General features: G+C 37.0%; 1 protein-coding gene across 2 annotated transcripts in view; it reads right to left on the bottom strand.

The window, feature by feature from the left end:
• LOC126820904 (galectin-9) overlaps positions 1–22811 on the bottom strand; it is a 42434-nt gene that overhangs the window by 11070 nt on the left and 8553 nt on the right. The window contains exons 4-6 of one of the 2 annotated variants that reach the window (XM_050549078.2): positions 15081–15203; positions 13341–13493; positions 6945–7010 (exon numbers count right to left, since the gene is read on the bottom strand). In XM_050549078.2, coding sequence (XP_050405035.1) covers positions 6945–7010; positions 13341–13493; positions 15081–15203 — 342 coding nt within the window. The remainder of the gene's footprint in view (positions 1–6944; positions 7011–13340; positions 13494–15080; positions 15204–22811) is intronic. The other variant, XM_050549079.2, reaches the window with a different exon arrangement.

Raw genomic sequence — 22811 nt, 5'->3', positions numbered from 1 at the left:
GCATGCTCAAAGTGCAATATTCATAAATTAATGCAAACACAACATAGATCCTATGTCTTCAAAAAATGTAAGTTTTCACATTGTGGCAACACGCAAAAAGACAAATAATTATAAACAACTTACATGATTATTTATAGAAATTAATATATGGTCAAAAAATACTTGATTCTTTAACAATGAAATAAAAGCCAATTAAATGTGAAATATTAGGTTTATGGGTGTATATTGTTAGCTCAGACAATCAAGTAAATCTAGCCCTTAGCTATTTGAGATATACCTATGGTATTATAGTTACACAGTATCCCTTTCTAAAATGCCAATTTCTCAGTCAAGACTGACCCAATCTAAATATATTAATTTACTAAAAATTTAAATAACTTGAAAATCTAGTTTCCCAGCCCTTTAAGGTAGTCGAAAGAATACTCATCACTTAGATAAGTTAGGTTGAAAATTTTAAGGAACTATCTTCACTACATGGATTGTTCTTGGTACATGTGTAATACTAATAATATAATCAACTTATATAGTACCTAAAAATCAGCCAAGATCAATGATATACATATAAAACAGTGGTGGGCAAACTATGGCCGGGGGCCAAATCCTGCCGTGAAACCTTGTCATCCGCCAGCCAGACCCTTCCACTACATCTGAGTGTAATTTTATCTCTAAATAATATGAAAATCGAAATTGCTGTTGGGCCCAAACTCTAACCAGGTATTACTATTTGTAGGATCAATAATCTTTGTAGGTCTTTTTATAGCTTGCAGGGGATCACGGTGGCTAAGTGGGTAAGACGCTGGCTCGCTAGCCTGGAGGTCAGGTGTTCGATCCCTGCAATGGCCGATAAAGTTCATCCAGATTTTCCGGCTTGGTTCACTCTTGTCAGTAATGCAGGACGTAGGGCCTGACAAGGACAGCTGTAGCTGGCATGGAACGAAAAACAGAGGTTCCGTATACAACTTGGCATGCAGGTAAAAGATCCCTTGACAGTGGGAATTCGATATAAGAGTAGGCTGTAGTGCCGCTTTCTGGGCAAAATTTGCCTCATAACACACTGTATGGCGTATGCCCGTCTTCGTTATCCCAGTTCGGAGCAGAACAGTAGGACGTTAAACCCCATTTCATTTCATTTCATTTTATAGCTTGCAGCATCACTCAAAGACGTAGTTGGCCCTTGCTTTGTTTCAAAACTTTGTGTGGGGCCCTTCACCTAAAAAGTTTGCCCACCACTGATAGATAAAATATCACACACAAAATCACAATCACAGTAAAAGATGTAAGGGAAAACATAAAAGCAAGGTCTATCTAAAACTACAAATCAGATATTGTTTTTTTAAATTAAAACTGTGTTTATTTAATTACATATTAACTTCAAACAATATAGTAAAAAAAAAATTCAAACCTTATATCTAAAATAAACCAGTGTTTGCCAGGCAAGATACACCCACACTTTGCAAGAGCTGGATAGAGAACAAGCTAAAAAAAAACCCAGCGCTTTTTCGTACAAACAGGGACCATAATCCAGGAAGTTATGGTCTGAAATGCGCGAATATCGAAAGCAACTATGATCTTTGGGATGTAAATATATATTTTATGTTTCATCTAAATCGAACAAAAATCCACAACCTTGGTATTACATACTTTTACACTATTTGCATTCAAGGAGTGGCCATTTTGACGGGCAATTTTCGTACAATCAGGGGCTATAATTAAGGAACTTACGGTCTGATATGCCTGAATATCGATGTGAACCGAGATCTTTGGGACATAAACACATATGTTAAGTTTCATGAAAATTGAATCAAAATTCTGAACACTAGAGGTCCACAACCTTGATATTACATACCTTAACACTATTTGTGTACATAGAGCAGCTATTTTGTCCAGCAGTTTCTGTCCCGATTTTCACAAAATTCAAACTCAATCATTATGGTGTAACGGTAATGTGTTTGAACATTTTTTTTAAATTGGATAAAAATTGTTACCTCTAGGGAGACCACACACTAAAAACACGATTTTTCGTACAATCAGGGGCTATAATCCAGGAAATTGTGGCCCGATATGTGCAAATATTGAAAAGAAACAAGATCTTTGGGTTATAAACATACATTTCAAGTTTCATCTAAATTGGATAAAAATTGTAACCTGTAGAGTGATTTTTCAAACAAACAGGAGCCTTAATCCATGAAGTTTTGATTCAATACATGCCAATATCGAAAGGAACCAAGATCTTTTGGAGATAAACCTATATTTTAAGTTTTGTCAAAATCGGATCAGAATTGTGACCTGTAGAGTGGCCATAAACAAATTTTGGACGGCGGCAACAACAATATACATCCACATGAAAATGTGGGCATATAAAGATGATTATCTGTAGTTAAAGAAAGTAAGAACAAAATGTGTAAAAGTGTGGCTTGAGGGTTGAAAAATTTTGCAGGTTACTGGGACAGTTGATTACATTTTGCAGTTGTATTTTTGTGCTGTATCAAATTGTTTTTAACAAGCCAACAGTGAGGCTGATGTCCCCCGGCGAAATCCCCCAAAAAATAGATGACACAAATTAATTAATCGCACATTTATTTTTTTCAAAAGTATGAAGCAATCAAACTGATTATCAAATATACACTAAGTTTCATCACTCTCTATCAGATAGAATCAAAGTTATCTTATTAATGACACATATTAATTAATTGCACAGAATCAAAGTTATCTTGACCCAAAGCACCGGCCAATGAAATTGCTTACCTCTGCTTAGCTTTAGCTCGAAATGTTAATCATTGAACTGTCAAGACATTCACCTAATGAACATCTTCATCAAGTTTAAACATTCTAGCTCAATTAAAAGCAGAGTTGTTGTGTTCCACAGTCTTGACCAATCAAATTGCTTATCGCCCCTTAGCCTAAGCAGAAAATTCTCATCATCGAACTTAGTCAAGGTAAAGATATAATGAATCTATACTCAGAGTTTTATCACTCTCACTTAAAGCGAGAATTTCATATTTTCTAAGAAAGTCAAAACATAATTATTTCTATGTCTTTTGCTCAGTTGGTTGTCAACTCACTATTATACGATCATACGCATTATTTCCCACACTTAAAAATCATTGACGTCGGAAATAATAACACAATTACCTCCCTTGTTTTCTATTCCCCCCCATGGAATAGCTATCTTCAAACGTTTGAATTTGAAGTTGAAAATGATATTTTTGCCAATTTCTCAACTGACAATAGTGAATTATAGGATTATTCTTTAACAAGGTAGGACTGTATATAGATACCATCTATTTTAAGGCTTTATTTTAATACATTTTAAAAATATAACTTAAAAATATGAAATTGTAGCTTTAATCAAAATCAAAGTTATCGTGCCCCAAAGCATAAACCAATCAGATTGCTTATCTCTGCTTACCGTAACCAGACAATGTTTATCATCGGACTCCATCAAGGCATTCACCTAATGAATGTCTACACCAAGTTTGAACATTCTACCTCAATTAGAAGGAGAGGTATTGTGATCCAAAGTCTCAACCAATCAAATTGCTTATCGCTCATTTTACCCTGAGCAGAAAACGCTCATTATCGAACTTAGTCAAGGTATTGATGTGATAAAACTATACACCAGGTGTCCTCACTCTCACTTAATTAGAAGTAAAGTTATCGTGTCCCAAAGCATCAACCAATCAAATTGCTTATCTCTGCTTACACTAAGTAGAAAATTCTCATCTTCAAACTCCATCAAGGCATTGACCTAATAAACACTTACACCAAGTTTGAACATTCTAGCTCAATTAGAATGAAAGTTATTGTGTTCCAAAATCTTGGCCAATCAAATTGCTTATCGCTCTGCTTACCCTGAGCAGAAAATGATCATTATCGAACTTAGTCAAGGTATTGATGTAATGAAACCATACATCAAGTTTCATCACTCTCACTTAATTAGAACGAAAGTTATCATGTCCCAAAGCATCAACCAATTAAATTGCTTATCTCTGCTTACCCTAAGCAGAAAATGCTCTTCTTCGAAGTCCATCAAGGTATTGACCTAATAAACACCTAAACCAAGTTTGAACATTCTAGCTCAATTAGAAGGAGAGTTATTGTGTCCCAAAAAGTGTGACGGACAGACAGACGGATGGACGGACGAACCCATTTTAATAGTCCCCTGCTTTCTTCGAAAGGCGGGGGACAAAATGTAAGGAAATGATTATGTTGTGAGGCAGTAAATAAAAGAAAAAAAGAAACTAGAAACCTGTGGACCAAGGGAGCTTTCAAAATTATCTTTTTCACGGACACCAAATAATGATTTAATATCTTTAAATACAGCTTTTCCTATGGCTGTGGTTACATGTACAGCACCTAGAGCCACACCGTGTGTATGAGAATCACAACTTGAAGATATAGAACTTTTTTCTTGGAAACTACTCCCACTACCAGAAGTGTGAAATCTTACATTTCCTGAAGACTTTTAACAAATAAAATTTATATTATTCTTGCACCTTATATAATAATCTGTCATGACTTGCGCTATTATTTTTAAATAATTGGAAATAGAATCCAGGACATCCTGGTTACTGAGCTAGTGCCACACTCACCAAGCCACAGTGGCTCCTAATAACTCATTTCCAATGCACACTTTTCATTATGTGACCAATAAGACATTATGTATAGATGGGTTGCCAGGCAATGAAACATACGCCCACAGCAGGTAAATTATCCGAGCGGTCGACAAGGGTTGTCACATATTTATTCTTTTGTGGGTAATTGGGGACATTTTCAAGACAATGTGACACAGCCCGATTCCTAGAAAATTCTTGAGCACGTTCTTGTGCTTAGATTTTAAGTAGACTTTGCATTTAAGTAAACTTATCTTATTTTGTGTTCCCAGAAAATTCTTAAGATTGTTCTTGTGCTTGAATTTTAAGCACATTGTCAATCTAAGCACAAGTCCCAAGCATGGTATATGGCTTGCTTACCAACCTTAAGTCTGTTTTTGCTTCAAACAAGATGGCTGAACGAAGAGTTATTCAACGGCATTTCCTACATTTTTTGATACCAAAGAGACAATTGAAGACAGAGAAAATCCTTCAGAAAAATATTCTCAAGATGAATGCTATAGAAAATTTCGCTTCTAGTAGGCCTACCTTGAAACCATTTTATTTATTAACAAATTAGTAAACAACACAAACACAGGCTACTTTAAGATCAGGCGCTCTCACAATTATTCCGTCTGTTTTCATGTGCTTGCGTTGTTTTTAGCTTGTGGCACATTTTATATGTTATGGAGGACATGTCAAATGCATCTAAATCGACTATTTGCCGGGAATGTATGTCATTGATCTATTTATAACTCTATGCAGCCAACCAATTTATGACATAATTCGCATACCAAAATTGTTTTTATGACGTTACGTAGTCTCAGTTTACCAGTCACAATGTGCTTAGCTAGAGACGTTTTATAGAGTTTCTTACGTAAGCAAAAGTGAAGCATGACTTTGTGCTTACTTTTAAGAATTTTCTAGGAACCAGGCCCAAATTATAATTTTCGTCATTTAAGGGTTCACAAGGTTCTACAATCTGAAACAAGGGCCTTAACTCTGGAAGTAATTAAAATTTACAGAAATTGTTTTAAAGTTGACAGGCTTTTTCGTTTAAACATACATTATGCAAGAGCTAAATCTGCCTATTGCAGGTCTTTCTTTAGGCCTGAAATGTTATCTAAATTATTAATTAGACATTAATTAACTGATCCAGGCCATAATCAACTCTCGACAGCATCAGATTTCTCCGATAGTAAATAGATTAGCAAGGTTCAGCCATATTTTGATTTAATTTAAAAATGGAGGAGCGAGACTTAGCTACGAACAACCAGTACGGTGGTTGAAATTATTACACGTCTTGTCAAACCTTCAAAGGCTAATATCTTCGCTCGCATTAGAGTAATTTGAATGAAATTTTCAAATTATTCATTTTACATAATCTATTTTCGAACTATTATAGCAAGAATGGCGAGCTATTTATCCAAATCTTACATAATGTATCTTTAACTAATTTAAATAATACATGTAAATTTCATACAGATAGGATAATAGCTTTTGTTGTTTGAATAATCACAAGGTTCAACAAAGTAATACAAGGGCCATAACGCTAGAAGTAATTGACGGAAATTTCAATAGGCTTCTTTATTTCACTAATCTAAATAATACATAAAACTTCATACAGATCGTGGTTTCCCGTTGTCAGTGGTGCAGGACGGAGGGTCTGATAAGGACAGCTGTCTAGTCGTTCAGATGGTACGAAAAACTGAGTGATGCCTTGATAGTTGGAATTTGAAATAAGAGTAGGCCATAGAGCCACTGCCCATGTACAAATTCCCTCATAGCACACACTAGAAATAATTAACAACATTGGTGAAATTCAATCGGCTTCTTTTTTTCACTAATGTTAATAATGCATATAAATTTCATACATATTGGATGATAATTTTTGTCATTCGAGCATGCACAAGGTCCAACAAAGTGAAACAAGGGCCATAACTCTAGAAATAATTAACAGAAATTACTGAAGTTCAACAGGCTTCTTCGTTGCATTAATGCACATAAATTTCATACAGGTCGAATGAAATTAAAGGAAATTATTGAAATTAAAAAGGATTCTTTATCCCACTAATGTAAACAACATATATCAATTTCAAAACAATCAGATGATAAATGTAGTCTGTAGAGTGTTCACAAGAAATTGTGGACAACGGACAGGTGGACGTACGGACCGGGGCGACGACAATCTACGACCACATTTCCATGAGGGCGTATAAAATCAATACATGCAAAGTATCAAATCAAAAGAGAAAAAATCTTTGGTCACCCTTTTTCCGTTTTATATGAAATATACAGTAAACCAACGATCATAGTTTTGCTTAGCGAATTTCTTGAATTAATAATACTTACAGGATTATACATCGGTTGTGATGCTCCTCCAGGATATCCAGGTTGTGCTGGTGGTGGTGCCATTCCCTTTAAAAGAACAATAACTAGATGTGTCATAAAAACATGAAAACTAACTAATAATTAAGTTGTAATTTTCTATTTTAAAATAATATTTTAATCAACCAGCAGTTGCTATGCAACAAATTAAAAAAAAAAAACCTGCGATTTTTCGTACAATCAGGGGCCATAATTCAGGAAGTTATGGTCTGAAACGCATGCCTACCAAAAGGAACTGAGATCTTTGGGATATTAACATATATTTTAAGTTTCATCATCCACAACCTTAGTATTACATACTTTTACAAGTACAAAGAGCAGCCATTTTGTCGGCCAGTTTTGTTTCGATTTTCCCGATATTCGAACTCAGCCATCATTAGATGTAACAGTGATATTGCTAAAAAGTTTTTAAAACTGGATAAATATTGTGGGCTATAGACATTCCACAAGCTAAAAGGGGCCATAATCCAGGAACTTATCGCCTGATATGCACAAATATCAAAATAACCAAGATCTTTGTGATATAAACACAAATTTAATGTTTCATCAAAATCAGGTCAAAACTGTAACCTCTTAGATGGTCCACAACCTTGATATACCATATATTTACACTATTTGCATATAAGGGCCGGCCATTTTATCTGTCAGTTTTGGTCTGATTTTCACGAATTCAAACTCAACCATTATTAGGGTGTAACAGTGATATATTCAAACGTTTTTTTAAATAGGATACAAATTGTGACCTCTAGAGGGACCACAAACTGAAACACGATTTTAGAGGGTCCACAACCATGATATACCATATTTTTACACTATTTGCGTACAAGAGGCAGTCATTTTATCCGGAAGTTTTGGCCTGATTTTCACGAAATTCAAACTCAATTACCATTACAATGTAACGGTGATATATTTGAATGGTTTTGTAAATCGGATTATAATTGTGACCTCTAGAGGAACCACAAGCTAACAACATGATTTTACGTTCAATCAGGAGCCATATGTGCGAATATCGAAAGGAACCAATTACCAAGGTCTTTGGGTAAAAAACATGTATTTCAAGTTTCATCAAATTCAAAATTGTGACCTCTAGGGGGTCCACAACCGTGATATACCATATTTTTACACTACTTGCCTACGAGGGGCGGCCAATTTGTCCGGCAGTTTTGGGCCGATGTTCACGAAATTTGAACTCAATCATCATTAAGGTGATATATTCGAACAGATTTTTAAATCGGATAATAATTGTGGCCTCAACCAGGGGCACAACCAGGGGCCATAATTCAGGAAGTTACCACCCGATATGTGCGAATATTGAAAGGAATAAAGATCTTAGGGTTATAAACATGCATTTCAAGTTTCATCAAAATCAGATGAAAATTATGACCTCTAGAGTGTCCACAAGCTAAAAACGTGACTTCAGGGGCCATAATCCATGAAGTTATATGGTCCGATAGATGCCAATATCGAAAGGAACCAAGATCTTTGGGAGATATACCTATATTTCAAGTTTTGTAAAAATCATACGTGGGCATATAAAAATTGTGACCTCTCGAGGATCCACAAGCTAAAATCGTGATTTTTTTGTACAATCAGGGGCATGGCTCGAAATGTTCGTCTGACAGGTAGCAAGTAAAACTACCTTGCGACGGGTACTGATGTTCAATAAATTGACTCAAGACCATAATACTGAAGTCCACGTCAGGTACATTTAATTATTCGTTTCTAAATGCAAGATTTAAGCAAGGAAAGACTGCGAAAAAGCCACCATTTACAATGTTTACATTTCGCTCTGTCGTAGGCTACAGTTACTCACACAGTTTGGAAGTAGACAATTTTCTCACAATGAATTTCACACCATCTATGTTTGTTTTCATCTGCTTGACACTAGTTTGTAGCATTATGAAGTATTATATCTAAATAAATTAAAATGCTCCCCCAAGTGAAATAATTCTACCGTAACGACACCACAGTAAATATAGTGGTGGCTGGAATGGAAATGCACACTGCTTGTTGCCTGGTGTATTTAATCATTTAAAAAGTTTAAAACAATTTCCATAAAAAAATATACTGAGCCATGGAAAACGCCTCACTTTTTTTCCCAAATATTTTATTACTAGGTGGTTTTGTATGTATAATATTATACAATACTATAAACTATTGTTTCACACAATGCTCCCAAACGCAAAAAATATCGGCCCGTGTGCACAAAAAAAAATTGCATGAGATGCACATGAAAAACCCAATATTCACGTGCAGCATTGTGTGTGAGCCCTTTAAAAGCATGTTTTCAACTTAATGTGCAGTACATGAACTGTGAAAAGTCAATCTGTCGTAATTTGTTGTTGGATGTGTGAAGGAATCGAGCTGAGACTTACTGAAAATCAACAGAATGAAGCCATGGGAATGTCCCGGGCTGGCATGTCTACACGTGCTATTGCCAGACACTTCAATTGTCATCAGTCCACTATTGTAAGGTTGGTGGAACATGTTCGAGTTACTAGATCAACACGTGACCGTCAACTTCCTGGTCCACAACGCGTTACAACCCAGGCTCAAGACCGCTACATCCGGGTCACTCATCTGCGTGACAGATTCCGCCCAACGATTCGAACCGGTGCAGCAGTCGTCGGAAGACAAGGACCAGTAAGTGCCAACACCGTAAGACGCCGTCTAAGAGAAGTAGGACTCCGTGCACGACGACCTTATGTTGGAGCTATCCTCAGGGATCATCACCGTCAGCGACGTTTGATATGGGCTCAAGGACACCAGACATGGAGAAGAGTAGACTGGCAAAGTGTGCTCTTCAGTGATGAGAGCCGCTTTCATCTTTATCACGCTGATGGCAGTCAACGTGTGTGGAGACGTCTTGGGGAACGTCTTGCAGACTGCTGCGTCTTCAAAACAAATCGATGGGGTGGGGGAAGTGTAATGGTGTGGGGAGGCTTCACATTTCATCACCGGACCGCCCTACACATTTGCAGGGGTCGCGTTAATGCTGTAGCCTACCGTGATGATGTCTTGCAACCAATTGTTGTTTCGATGTTTCGAGCGCACCCACAACTTCAGCACTTCCAACAGGATAATGCACGTCCGCATACCGCCCGTTTTATTATGGACTACCTGGCTGCTAACAACATCAATGTCTTGGACTGGCCAGCCATGTCTCCGGACATGGCACCGATAGAACATGTCTGGGATGAGATTGGACGCCGTCTGTATCGGAGACCACAGATGCACACCATTGCTGCTTTAGAAGCTCCTCTTGTCCAAGAATGGAACAATTTGCCCCAGGCCTTCTTTCAAACATTGGTTATGGTTAATTCCATGCGTAAGAGCCCGTGGAGGACACACGCGCTACTGACATCTGTGTCGTACTTTTGGTAGACTGGCAAAGTGTGCTCTTCAGTGATGAGAGTCGCTTTCATCTTTATCACGCTGATGGCCGTCAACGTGTGTGGAGACGTTTTGGGGAACGTCTTGCAGACTGCTGCGTCTTCGAAACGAATCAATGGGGTGGGGGAAGTGTAATGGTGTGGGGAGGCTTCACATTTGCTGGGGTCGCGTTAATGCTGTAGCCTACCGTGATGATGTCTTGCAACCAACTGTTGTTCCGATGTTTCGAGCGCACCCACAACTTCAGCACTTCCAACAGGATAATGCACGTCCGCATAACGCCCATTTTAGTATGGTCTACCTGGCTGCTAACAACATCAGTGTCTTGGACTGGCCAGCCATGTCTCCGGTAGAACATGTCTGGGATTAGATAACAAACCTTAATCTCTCAACCCTCCGTGTTTCGAGATAAGGCATGAGGCCATGACCTATAACGTTGCATCTGTGGGAGCGATTCACACCCGGCATTTTTAAACAAAATTGACAATACATGTAGTTTTAATCAAAACAACGATTGATTATTGTTATTTATAATATGTCTACCACGCCCAACTACAATTAAGCATATAATCCTACCTGAAACGGGTACAAATCGTCGTTTTTAAAATCGAGGCGTTAAGCCGTTACTAAGTCCGCCATCTTTTTAAACGGTACGCTGTCATCATGAAGGCGGGGCTAAATATAAGGCTTTTATAAGAGCCAATCAAAAGGGCAATCTAAAGCACAGTAACTAGGAATGGATTTCGATGGCGGTGAAATGTCAGACAAAAACAACGCTTCATTAATTTAAACGCGAATATTTGGAGTTAGGCGACAGTTGTGCCACTACATTGGCCCCTGTAAGTTTAATTAATCATAATAGCATAAACTTATCTTATTTTAAAGATGTTACATGCATTAATAAAGAAATTGAGTTTGCCACTTGGAACTAAAGGCATCCAATCGTAGCTAAAAACAAACACATCAGTATATCTCAACGTTTTTAGCTACGTTCTCGTATCTAGTCTGGGATGAGATTGGACGTCGTCTGTATCGGAGACCACAGATGCACACCATTGCTGCTTTAGAAGCTGCTCTTGTCCAAGAATGGAACAATTTGCCCCAGGCCTTCTTTCAAACATTGGTAAGTTCCATGCGACGTCGCTGCACGTGGAGGGCACACGCACTACTGACATCTGTGTCGTACTTTTGGTTTTGACCCCTCTGACTTTGTACCGTTGATTAAAGATTAAACATCCATAAATGTACAAATGTGTTGTTATTGATGTGTTCCCATTTGAATATTGTTCACAATAAGAAGCAGAATAAATAAGATATGTTTACAGGATCATTTTGTTATACGAAAAACTAAGTGATGCGTTTTCCATGGCGCTTAGTATATAATTTGTAGCGTTAATATAGACAGGATATGTGAGAACGGAACTCCAGGGGGCATTACATGTCCTCCGCACACGGTACATGTAAATACGATGCATGCACAGGTGTGATTCGTATTTTGGTATTCAATTTATTATGGATATTTTAAAATCTGAATTCTACACCTCAACAGCGAAGTATTTGATGTAGTACGCAAGTTTGATACCATGATACTTGGCGGAATTCATGTGGATACAGATGATAGAATTGTCGAGTCGCTGAGCCAAAGCAGATTTGCCGACTTTCAAGAACTTTAGGCATTCCGATGACGAAGAAATAAAAAGGTTTTATATTACGATATTTATATGTAGCAATGTAGGTCAAGACCTTAACAATTTAAGAGTGTGTGTGTGTGTGTGTGTGTGTGTGTGTGTGTGTACCTACATGTATGGATATGTGTGATGTGATTGGTCATTGACAATTGAGAGTGACAGGTTATTTACTGAAGCGACAGGTATGAAGTAAAGCTTTTTTTAAACATTTTGAGGCCTGCAGGGGTCATATCTAGGAAATTACGATCCGATATACGCGAATATTGAAAGGAACCCAGATCTTTGGGATATAAACACATTTCATCAAAATCTAGAGGGTACACAACCTTGATATTACAAACTTTAACACTATTTGCGCACAGGGATCGGTCACTTTGTCCAACAGTTCCAGTCCAATTTCCACCATTATTATATTCGAACAGTTTTTTAAATTTAATAAAAATTTAATAAATTTAATAAAAAAAGAGGGACCACAAGCTAAAAACGTCATTTTTTGTACAATCAGGGAACATGAAATGGGGTTTTAACATCCTATTTTTCTGTTCCGACGGAATATCGAAAACAACCAAGATCTTTGGGTTATAACCATACATTTCAAGTTCATCAAAATCGGATAAAAATAGTGGCCTATAGAGTGTCCACAAGCTAAAAACGTGACTTTTTGTACAATCAGGAGCCATAATCCATGAAGTTACATACCAATATCGAAATGAACCAAGATCTTTTGGAGATAAACCTATATTTCAAGTTTCGTCAGAATCGGATAAAAATTGTGCCCTGTAGAGTGTCCACTAACAAATTGTGGACAGACAGGGGCGACGACAATATACATCCACATGAAAATGTGGGGTTATAAAAATTGAAAGGGATTGAGGAAGAAGCATAGCCTATATAACCTCTCTCATAATGTGCAAATGAAGTTAGATAGGGTAAATGTCTATGAAGTTGATTAGGCCAAGCAAGTATAAAATCTTTTTTTAAAAGAACTCTATTCTGTATAGAGAGATTACAAGGCCTCAGATTGACTAATGGACAGACTGGGGCAGAGCCAATAACACTGTGACAAATATAATTCATCAAATATATAGATTCTGTAACAACAAGCCTAGAGTTGTCGAGTCTCAAAAAAGTTGACACATAGAGCAACAGACTCATTTTAATAGTACCCTGCTTTCTTTGAATGGCAGTGAAATATAAAAGAGCATTTACTAAAAGGAGAGATAATGCTATTGATACAATATCGAAGTTATAGTAGATATTTAAACAATTATAATCTTACCATTGGATAAGGTTGGGTTGGAAAAGGATTGTGTGCTGAATAGGGAGGGGGATGAGTGCCTGGCGGTTGAAATGGTTGACTGGGAGGTTGAAATGGTTGACTGGGTGGAGGACAACCTGGAGCATATCCTGCAGAACCATGGCCTGGTAATCCCTGAAAATCAGCTGAAAGGCTTAGAAAATGCATATAAATTGACAAGCATAAATAGAAGCACGAAGCAAATGAGATTCAGTTCTATTTTTTATTTTAACGGTTTAGGATTTCTTAACCTACGCTTGTCACATATTGAACAATGAAGAACTCTGGTTAGATCAGTAACAGCAGTCAGGGCTAATTTTAGCCATATGTCAATCAGATGGTACACAAATACCAAACAACATAGGAGTGAGATGCTTTGTTGGTTGCAACGGAGGTGCAGAAAGTATTGTGTGTGGGTTGTCTTTGATAGTCCTAGAAAACTGTTAGGACTGTGCAATGTCATTTTTTTTTACAAATGTTTTTAGGTTTTCCTGTTGTCATTTTTTGTTTGTCCGTTTGTTGATGAACAAATAATTTCACTACCAGTAATTAATATTGCTAAATAGAATTGACAGTGTGGGAGAAGAAGTAGGCAAACTGATCCAGTCCAGCTATAAATCCTATCAAAGTATACAAATTACTGTTGCATAAATTCATAGGCATACATCAATGAACACAATAGACAAATTGTGTTTTATTGTTATTATTGTGCTGCCATTTAGAAACTCAAATTGTAATACCGACACAAATTCGAAGTATTAAAACAGGCCTAAAATAGCGACTGGCAGCCTCTTTGTCTTTAAACTTGATAGATGCTCACTATTTAAATTTTGATTATTATCCAAACTAGATCAAATTACCTTTCCTAAAGATAGGTAGCCAGGCAATGAAACATACACCCACAGCAGATAAATCGTCCAGGTGGCCAACAAGGGTTGTCACACATTTCATTTTTTGCAGGTAATGGGGCATTTAAATAATGCATATAAATTTCATACAGATCAGATGCTGACTTGTTTTTCAAGCGTTTATAATGTTCAATAAAGTAAAACAAGGGCCATTACTCGAGAAGTGATAATTGGAAATTGTTGATATTCAACAGGCTTCTTCGTTTCACTAATGCAAATGTTGGATATATATTTCATACAGATCAGACGATACCTTTCATCATTCGAGCGTTCACACAGTTCAACAAAGTGAAGCAAGGGCCATAACTCTAGATATAATCAACAGACATTGCTGAAATTCAATAGGCTTCTTCGTTTCACTAATTTAAATGAAGCATATAAATATCATTCAGATCGGAAGATAAACTTTTGATGTTAGAGCATTCAAAGGGTTCAACAAAATGAAACAACGGCCGAAACTCTTTAACGTAGTTAACAGAAATTGTTGAAATTCAATAAGCTTCTTCGTTTCACTAATTTAAAAGATGCACATAAATTTCATAGAGATCGGACGATAATTTTTGTTGTTAAAGCGTTCACAAGGAGCAATATAGTGAAACAGGGACCATATAACTGCAGAAGAAATTAACGGAATCAGATGATAAATGTAGTCTGTAGAGTGTTCATAAGAAACTGTGGACAATGGATGGGGGGACGACAATATACGACCACATTTCCATGCGGGCGTATAAAAATGGAAGCTAAGCGTACATGGGAATAAGATGGGTGCTGGAAACTCTGAATTGAGAATGATAATAATGCTTAATAAACTTACTGCTCCAGGTCCATCAAATTTAATAAAGCTGACTTCCACCCCTTGTGTGATAACAATGTAATTTATATGTTCTTTTGGAATACGATGTTTAAAATCAGCAAAATGTCTTCCATTTATAGATATCTGTAACAAAATATTAAATGTGAAAAATACTGTCATCAGTAAACAGTCATATTCGAATTCGAACAATATAGGAATGCTGCCAAAATTTCTATTGTGAAGTTCCGCAACAAGATCCTTCCTACTAAACAAACTATAAATTTTTGGAAAGCTTTAACACCAGGAACACAAATCTAGAGAGTTCCATGCAAAACATTTGCAATAACTCTATTTAGGGTCAGATGAAAATTGTGATAATTGTCAAGTAAATGCTATATTTATACTAATTGTGAAGTTGACATAAAAATTAAAGATTGGCGAAAACACCCGATCCCTTGATCCTATGCAAAGAATATGCTATTGGGTAAATTTTGATTTAAAGCAGAATGCATCAAACATTATGGATAAGGGAACATAATGAATTTTGGAAATCCATTTACAAAGATAGGTTGCCAGGCAACGAAACATACGCCCACAGCAGCTAATTCGATCGGGCAATCAACAAGAGTTGTCGCATATTTTACTTTTTTCGGTAATGAACCATTTATAATACACTAAAATCTGATTAAGAGTAACAACTCATTAAGTAATAATCAGAAAATCATTAGCCCCATGCTAACATTTAGTATACAAAACATTTAATATTGTGGATTTAGCTGTTCAAGTTATCAAAATTTTTGAAGTCATCATGGGCCATAACTCTAGCAGTAATTATCGGAAATCGCTGAAAATCAATAGACTTCTTCGTCTCATTGACATTAAAAAATAATGTGATTTTTTGTACAATCAGTGGCCATAATCTAGAAAGATATGGTCTGATATGCACGAATATCGAAAGGAACTGAGATCTTTGGGTTATGAACATACATTTCAAGTTTCATCAAAATCGGATAAAAATTGTGACCTTTAGAGGGTCCACAACCTTCGTATTACATACTTTTACACAATTTGCGTACAAAGAGCGGCCATTTTGTTGAGTAGTTTCATTTCAATTTTCCTGAAATTCGAATTCAACCTTCATTATGGTGGAATGGTGATATATTTAAAATCGGAAAAAAAATCGTGACCTCTAGAGAATCCGCAAGCTAAAAATGCGAATTTTCGAACAATCAGGGTTCATAATACAGGAAGTTATGTTCAAATATGTGCAATTATCAAAAGGAACCAATATCTTAGTGTGTAACGGTGATATATTCACACGTTTTTTTTTTTAAATCAGATAAAAATTGTGACCTCTAAATTTTGTACAATCAAGGGCCATAATTCAGGAAGTTAAGATCCAATATGCGCAAATATCAAGAGGAACCAAGATCTGTGGGTTATAATAAACATGTATTTCAAGTTTCATCAAAATCGGATCAAAATTGTGCCCTTTAGAGGGTCCTCAACCTTGATATACCAGATGTTTACACTATTTGCATACGATAATAATTGTGACCTCTAGCGGGACCACAAGCAAAAAATGTGATTTTTCTTACAATCAGGGGCCATAATTCAGGAAGTTACAATCAAGATCTTTTGGGTTATAAACATGCATTTCAAGTTCCATCAAAATCAGATCAAAATTGTGACCTCTAGAGTGTCCACAAGCTAAAAACGTGATTTTTCGTGCAATCAGGGGACATAATCCATGAAGTTTCGATCCAATATATCCCAATGTCGAAAGGACCTGAGATCTTTTGGAAATAAACCTACATTTCAAGTTTCGTCAAAATCGGATAAGAATTGTGACCTGTAGAGGAGTGTCTACAATCAAATTGTAGACAGACAGACGGACAAGGGCGACAACAATATACGTCCACATGAAAATGTGGGCGTATAAAAATCAATAGTTATTGATAACAGTATTTTGTTAAAAGAGTTTATTCGATAAACTGAATAGGATTTAACTACAGACAAGGGCCTAAATAAGTTCAACCTTTTTTCAGATAGAGAGAGAGAGAAAAATGGGATTTAACGTCCATTCGACACAAACTAGGTCATTTTGGGACTAACATATGGTTTAATTTTTTTATTTCAATAATTCGCTTGCGCGTAGGGATCTTTTAGCAGTGGGAGGAAACCGGAGGACCCAGAGAAAACCGACAATGTTGGACAGGCGACCCTACTCCTTGTCACGTACAACCGGGGAATTGAAACCCCGCCAGTTGACTTAATGAAAGACCGTATGATACAGCACGAGCGTGCTAACCATTCGGCCATCCAACCCCCCTTTTTGAGATAGGATTTGAGGCTAAAGTTCTAATAAATATTTAAACTGAAACAGCATCTACAGAAATCAAATGAAGTTTAATGTCTTACTGTTCTGCACTAACCTGTATAATGAAGATGAGAACACCATACATTTTCATTTTAGTTCGGTGGGAGGGGAAGGGGGGGAAAACATCACGTAGTATTCCTGCTTTCAATGCAAATGTCATCAGTGTGCAAGGGAGCCTTGGTGACTCAGTAAGGAACTGAATCACTTACCGGGTGGTCCCGGGCGGTCCCGGGTTTGATCCTGGTCTGGCTTGGTTTCCTTTTGTCAGTGGCTCACTAATCAGGAGATCTGTGGGTTTGATCCCTGTGTTGACCTAAACAGTTCCCCAAACTATCCAGCATTGTTTCCCATTGCCAGTGTCCAACCTCGTGGGTTTTCTCTGGGTCCTCCGGTTTCCTCCCACTGCTAAAGACCCCTACGCGCAAGCGAATTATTGAAATAAAATTAAACCATATGTTAGTCCCGAAATGACCATGTTTGTGTCGAGTGGACGTTAAACCCCATTTCTCTCTCTCTCTCTCTCTCCATTGCCAGTGGTGCAGGAAGGGGGGTAACCGTGATGGACAGCATCTAGTTATTTGAATGGAATATAAAACTGAGGTAATGTGCACGTACATGTAAAAGAACTTGAAATTAGAAATAAAGAGAAGACCGTAACGTCACTGTTGGGACCAAATTCTCCAAATAGCATGATGCGTGGCGTATGTACATCTTCATTATCCCAGTTGATACCGAACAGTTAGGCATTAAACTCCCATTTGATTTTTTTTCTCTTCATTACAATTGCCACTACTTTACAGTATTATTTAGGTTTTGCCATGTACATGTATCTATTTTAGTGAGAAAATTAAATATTAAAAGATGCTTTGTTTCATTTCAAATATTTGCAAGGAATTTAACCTCAAATCTCATCTAAACTAAAGGTTTACAGATATATTAGTAGAATTATTGTTTTGGAAGAACCTATATGCCCCCTAGCCCCACTATATTTCGTTTGTTTTTTATACATGAAGATCTGACAAGTTATAGTGGGAGTTCATGTCAGGGGTCAAACGAGCGGCTTTTGACCCTGATTAATCAATGTTTCTAGTGGTTTACCCACAGTTCTGTGCATAAAAAGGCCAAGAACTTGCCGTAACAGACCATTTCATTGGCTAATTTCTCACATCAAGTAGAACGTCTGTTACATAACAACTCTTCCAGATCCTAGTGTAATAAAGACAAGTAAAACGAAATTTTGAACCATAAAAATGAAATCAGATTGCCCCAGCCCCTTCAGTTTTTGGGGCACAAATATCAGAGAATGGAGAATGCGACCATATATCATGGAAATATAATTGTATAATTAATTAAAAATAAACAACCATCACAGCTTTGTGGAAAATTTGTTTTAGTTAATGATTGATGCATTCAGAAAATTCGGGTGACAAAGAAAATTTTCGGGCAAATATCCTCAGTCCCCCCACCCCCTTCCCAACTCAGATTTGCCCCCTATGCCCATGTAACCCCTTGCCTTTTGAATCAAATATTGTTTAAACTATTGTGTTTTCTCTCCCATCCGCACGACTGGGCATTGTTCTTCCAGTCCCCTCCCATCCCGTACCACCGACAGAGGGAAACCACATCGGAGTTGTCATGTACATGTACATATCTAATCTGTGTTAAGTGTAGTAAATGTGAAAATGAAACAAAAAGACTGTTAAAGAAACCGAATTTGATGTTTATACATGTAGTGACAGTGATGATGATTATGACTAACTTTGATGACATTAAGTGAAGAGTAACTGCGTAATTTTGATTTTCATTGATTGTTTTACTTTAATAAATAATAAGTTTATGTCTTAGGCCCAAAAAAAACAAGCCAACTGAGACTGATGTCCCCCGCCGAAATCCCCAAATAAATAGATGACACATATTAAACATGCATTATGCAAGAGCAAAATCTGCTTATTACAAGTCTTTTTTTAGGCCTGAAATGTTATCTAAATTATCAATTAGACATTAATTAACTTATCCAGACCATAATAAACTCTCGATGTCAAGGCTAGCCTTCGATGTTGGCTGGATTAGATCCCTATATGCCGCTAACGGATATTGATAATTAAATCAGAAAAAGTGGATAATCGAGACTATGCTGTTTATATTAATGATTTTAGTAATGATGACCGAGACTATGCAAAAATTTCACCCGCTTCTTTCTCGGCTCATAGTGTGGATCAATTTGACTGAAATTTTCAGCAAATTACCTTTACACTATCTAGTTTTTAACTATTATAGCGAGAACTGCCATCTCTTTATCTTATCTCCCATAATGTATCTTTAATTAATCGCACATCTATTTTTTTCAAAAGTATCGAGCAATCAAACTGATTATCAACTATACACTAAGTTTCATCACTCTCTATCTGATAGAATCAAAGTTATCTTGTCCCAAAGCATCGACCAAGGAAATTGCTTATCTCTGCTTAGCTTTAGCTTGATATGTTAATCATTGAACTCAGTCAAGACAAACATCTACATCAAGTTTAAACATTCTACCTCAATTAGAAGCAGAGTTGTTATGTTCCAAAGTCTTAACCAATCAAAATGCTTATTGTTCCTTAGCCTAAGCAGACAATTCTCATCATTGAACTTAGTCAAGGTGTTGATGTAATGAAACTATACACCAAGCTTCATCAATCTCACTTAATTAGAACTAAAGTTATCGTGTCCCAAAGCATCAACCAATCAAATTGCTTATCTCTACTTACCATAAGCAGAAAATGCTCATTTTCACACTCTATCAAGGTATTGACCTCATAAACACCTACACCAAGTTTGAACATTTTAGCTCAATTAGAAGGAGAGTTATTGTGTTCCAAAGTCTCGGCCAATCAAATTGCTTATCGCTCCGCTTACCCTGAGCAGAAAATGCTCATTATCGAACTTAGTCAAGGTATTGACGTAATGAAACTATACACCAAGTTTCATCACTCTCACTTAATTAGAACTAAAGTTATCATGTCCCAAAGCATCAACCAATCAAATTGCTTATCTCTGCTTACTCTAAGCAGAAAATGCTCTTCTTCGAAGTCCATCAAGGTATTGACCTAATAAACACCTACACCAAGTTTGAACATTCTAGGTCAATTAGAAGGAGAGTTATTGTGTTCCAAAAAGTGTGACGGACGGACAGACAGACAGACGAACCCATTTTAATAGTCCCCTGCTTTTTTCCAAAGGCGGGGGAAAAAAAGGATTCTGTTTCCTGTAACGGATGGAAAATAGGGTAGGGTCGGTAGGTAGGTTTTTTTTTTTTTTTTGGTTTTTTTTTAATGCTCTACATTGTTAGATCTAGTAGTACTGTAGTACCGTAAATCTACCGTAGCAACTAGCATAAATATTCTGTGCGAAATAAATCTTCAATTTTATGTTAGGTTGAGTCGGCGCCGAGGAACATGAAGCACGAATAGATTGGTGGATGGAATTCTTGGATAATTGTTTAAAATGTATCAGAGTCTAGATTATGATTTAAATATTCTCTTGGGGGCAAATGGACCTTTTAATCGTTCTATGCTAAAAAAAAATAGCGTAGGGAGGCCATTTTGTTCAAGGGAAAGAACTCGCAATGAAAACTTAAAACCAGCGGCTGCCAGGCAGGATACGGCCAAATTTTCGAGAGATGGATAGAGAACAAGCTAAAAAGAAAGTGATTTTTTCTACGATCAAGGGCCATAATTCAGGAAATATCAAAAGGAACCAAGATCTTTGGGTTATAACCTAACATTTCAAGTTTTAAGAAAAATCGGATAAAAATTGTGACCTCTATAGGGTCCACAACCTTGATATACCATATTTTTATGCTATTTGAGAACGAGGGGCGGCATTTTGTCTGTCAGTTTTGGGCCGATTTTCACGAAATTCGAATTCAACGTCCTTAGGGCGCAACGGTGATATAATAATATGTTTTTTTAAATCGGATAAAAATAATGACCTCTATAGGGTCCACAAGCTAAAAACTTGATTTTTCGTACAATCAGGGGCCATAATTCAGGAAGTTACGGTCCGATATATCGAAAGGAGAGAGAGAGAGAAATGGGGTTTAACGTCCACTCGACACAAACTAGGTCATTTTGGGACAAACATATGGTTTAATTTTATTTCAATAATTCGCTTGCGCGTAGGGGTCTTTAGTAGTGGGAGGAAACAGGAGGACCCGGAGAAAACCCACAAGGTTGGACAGGCGACCCTACTCCTTGTCACGTACAACCGGGGAATCGAAACCACGCCAGTTGACTCAATGACAGGTCTTATGATACAGCACGCACGTGCTAACCATTCGGCCATCCATCCCCCCTCCCCCGATATATTGAAAGGAACCAAGATCTTTGGGTTATAAACTTATATTTCAAGTTTCAACAAAATCGGATAAAAATTGTGACCTCTATAGGGTCCACAACCTTGATATACCATATTTTTATGCTATTTGAGAACGAAGGGCGGCCATTTTGTCTGTCAGTTTTGGGGCGATTTTCACGAGATTCGAACTCAGTCGTCCTTAGGGTGTAACGGTGATATCATAGTACGTTTTTTTAAATCGGATAAAAATTATGACCTCTATAGGGTCCAAAAGCTAAAATCGCGATTTTTCGTACAATCAGGGGCCATAATTCAGGAAGTTACGGTCTGATGTGTGCGAATATCGAAAGGAACCAAGATCTTTGGGTTATAAACTTACATTTCAAGTTTCAACAAAATCAGATAAAAATTGTGACCTCTATAGGGTCCACAACCTTGATATACCATATTTTTACGCTATTAGAGAACGAGCGGCGGCCATTTTGTCTGTCAGTTTTGGGCCGATTTTCACGAAATTCGAACTTAGCCGTCCTTAGGGTTTAACGGTGATATAATGATAGGTTTTTTTAAATCGGATAAAATTTATGACCTCTATTGGTACACAGGCTAAAAACGTGATTTTTTGTACAATTACGAATATCGAAAGAAACCGAGATCTTTGGGTTATAAGCATACATTTCAAGTTTAAACCAAATCGAATAAAAATTGTGACCTCTACAGTGTTCACAAGCTAAAAACGAGATTTTTCGTACAATCAGGGGCCATAATCCCTGAAGTTACAGTCCGATACATGCCAATATCGAAAGGAACCAAGATCTTCGGGTGATAAACCTATATTTCAAGTTTCATTGAAATCGGATAAAAATTGTGACCTGTAGACTGTTCACGAACAATTGTGGACGGACGGACGGACAGGGGCGATCACATCAACATTGATTTAAATTGACATTAATTCGTGTTTTCAATGTTGAAGACTTTGGACGATATTGAGTTAGTGACTTACATGTAGCTACTTTAAATTAAGATAATACCAA

The sequence above is a fragment of the Patella vulgata genome, chromosome 5, assembly GCF_932274485.2.
Source record: "Patella vulgata chromosome 5, xgPatVulg1.2, whole genome shotgun sequence".
Lineage (NCBI taxonomy): Eukaryota > Metazoa > Mollusca > Gastropoda > Patellidae > Patella > Patella vulgata.
The sequence above is the reverse complement of the archived record's forward strand: the minus strand, read 5'-3'. Positions and strand labels throughout refer to the sequence as shown.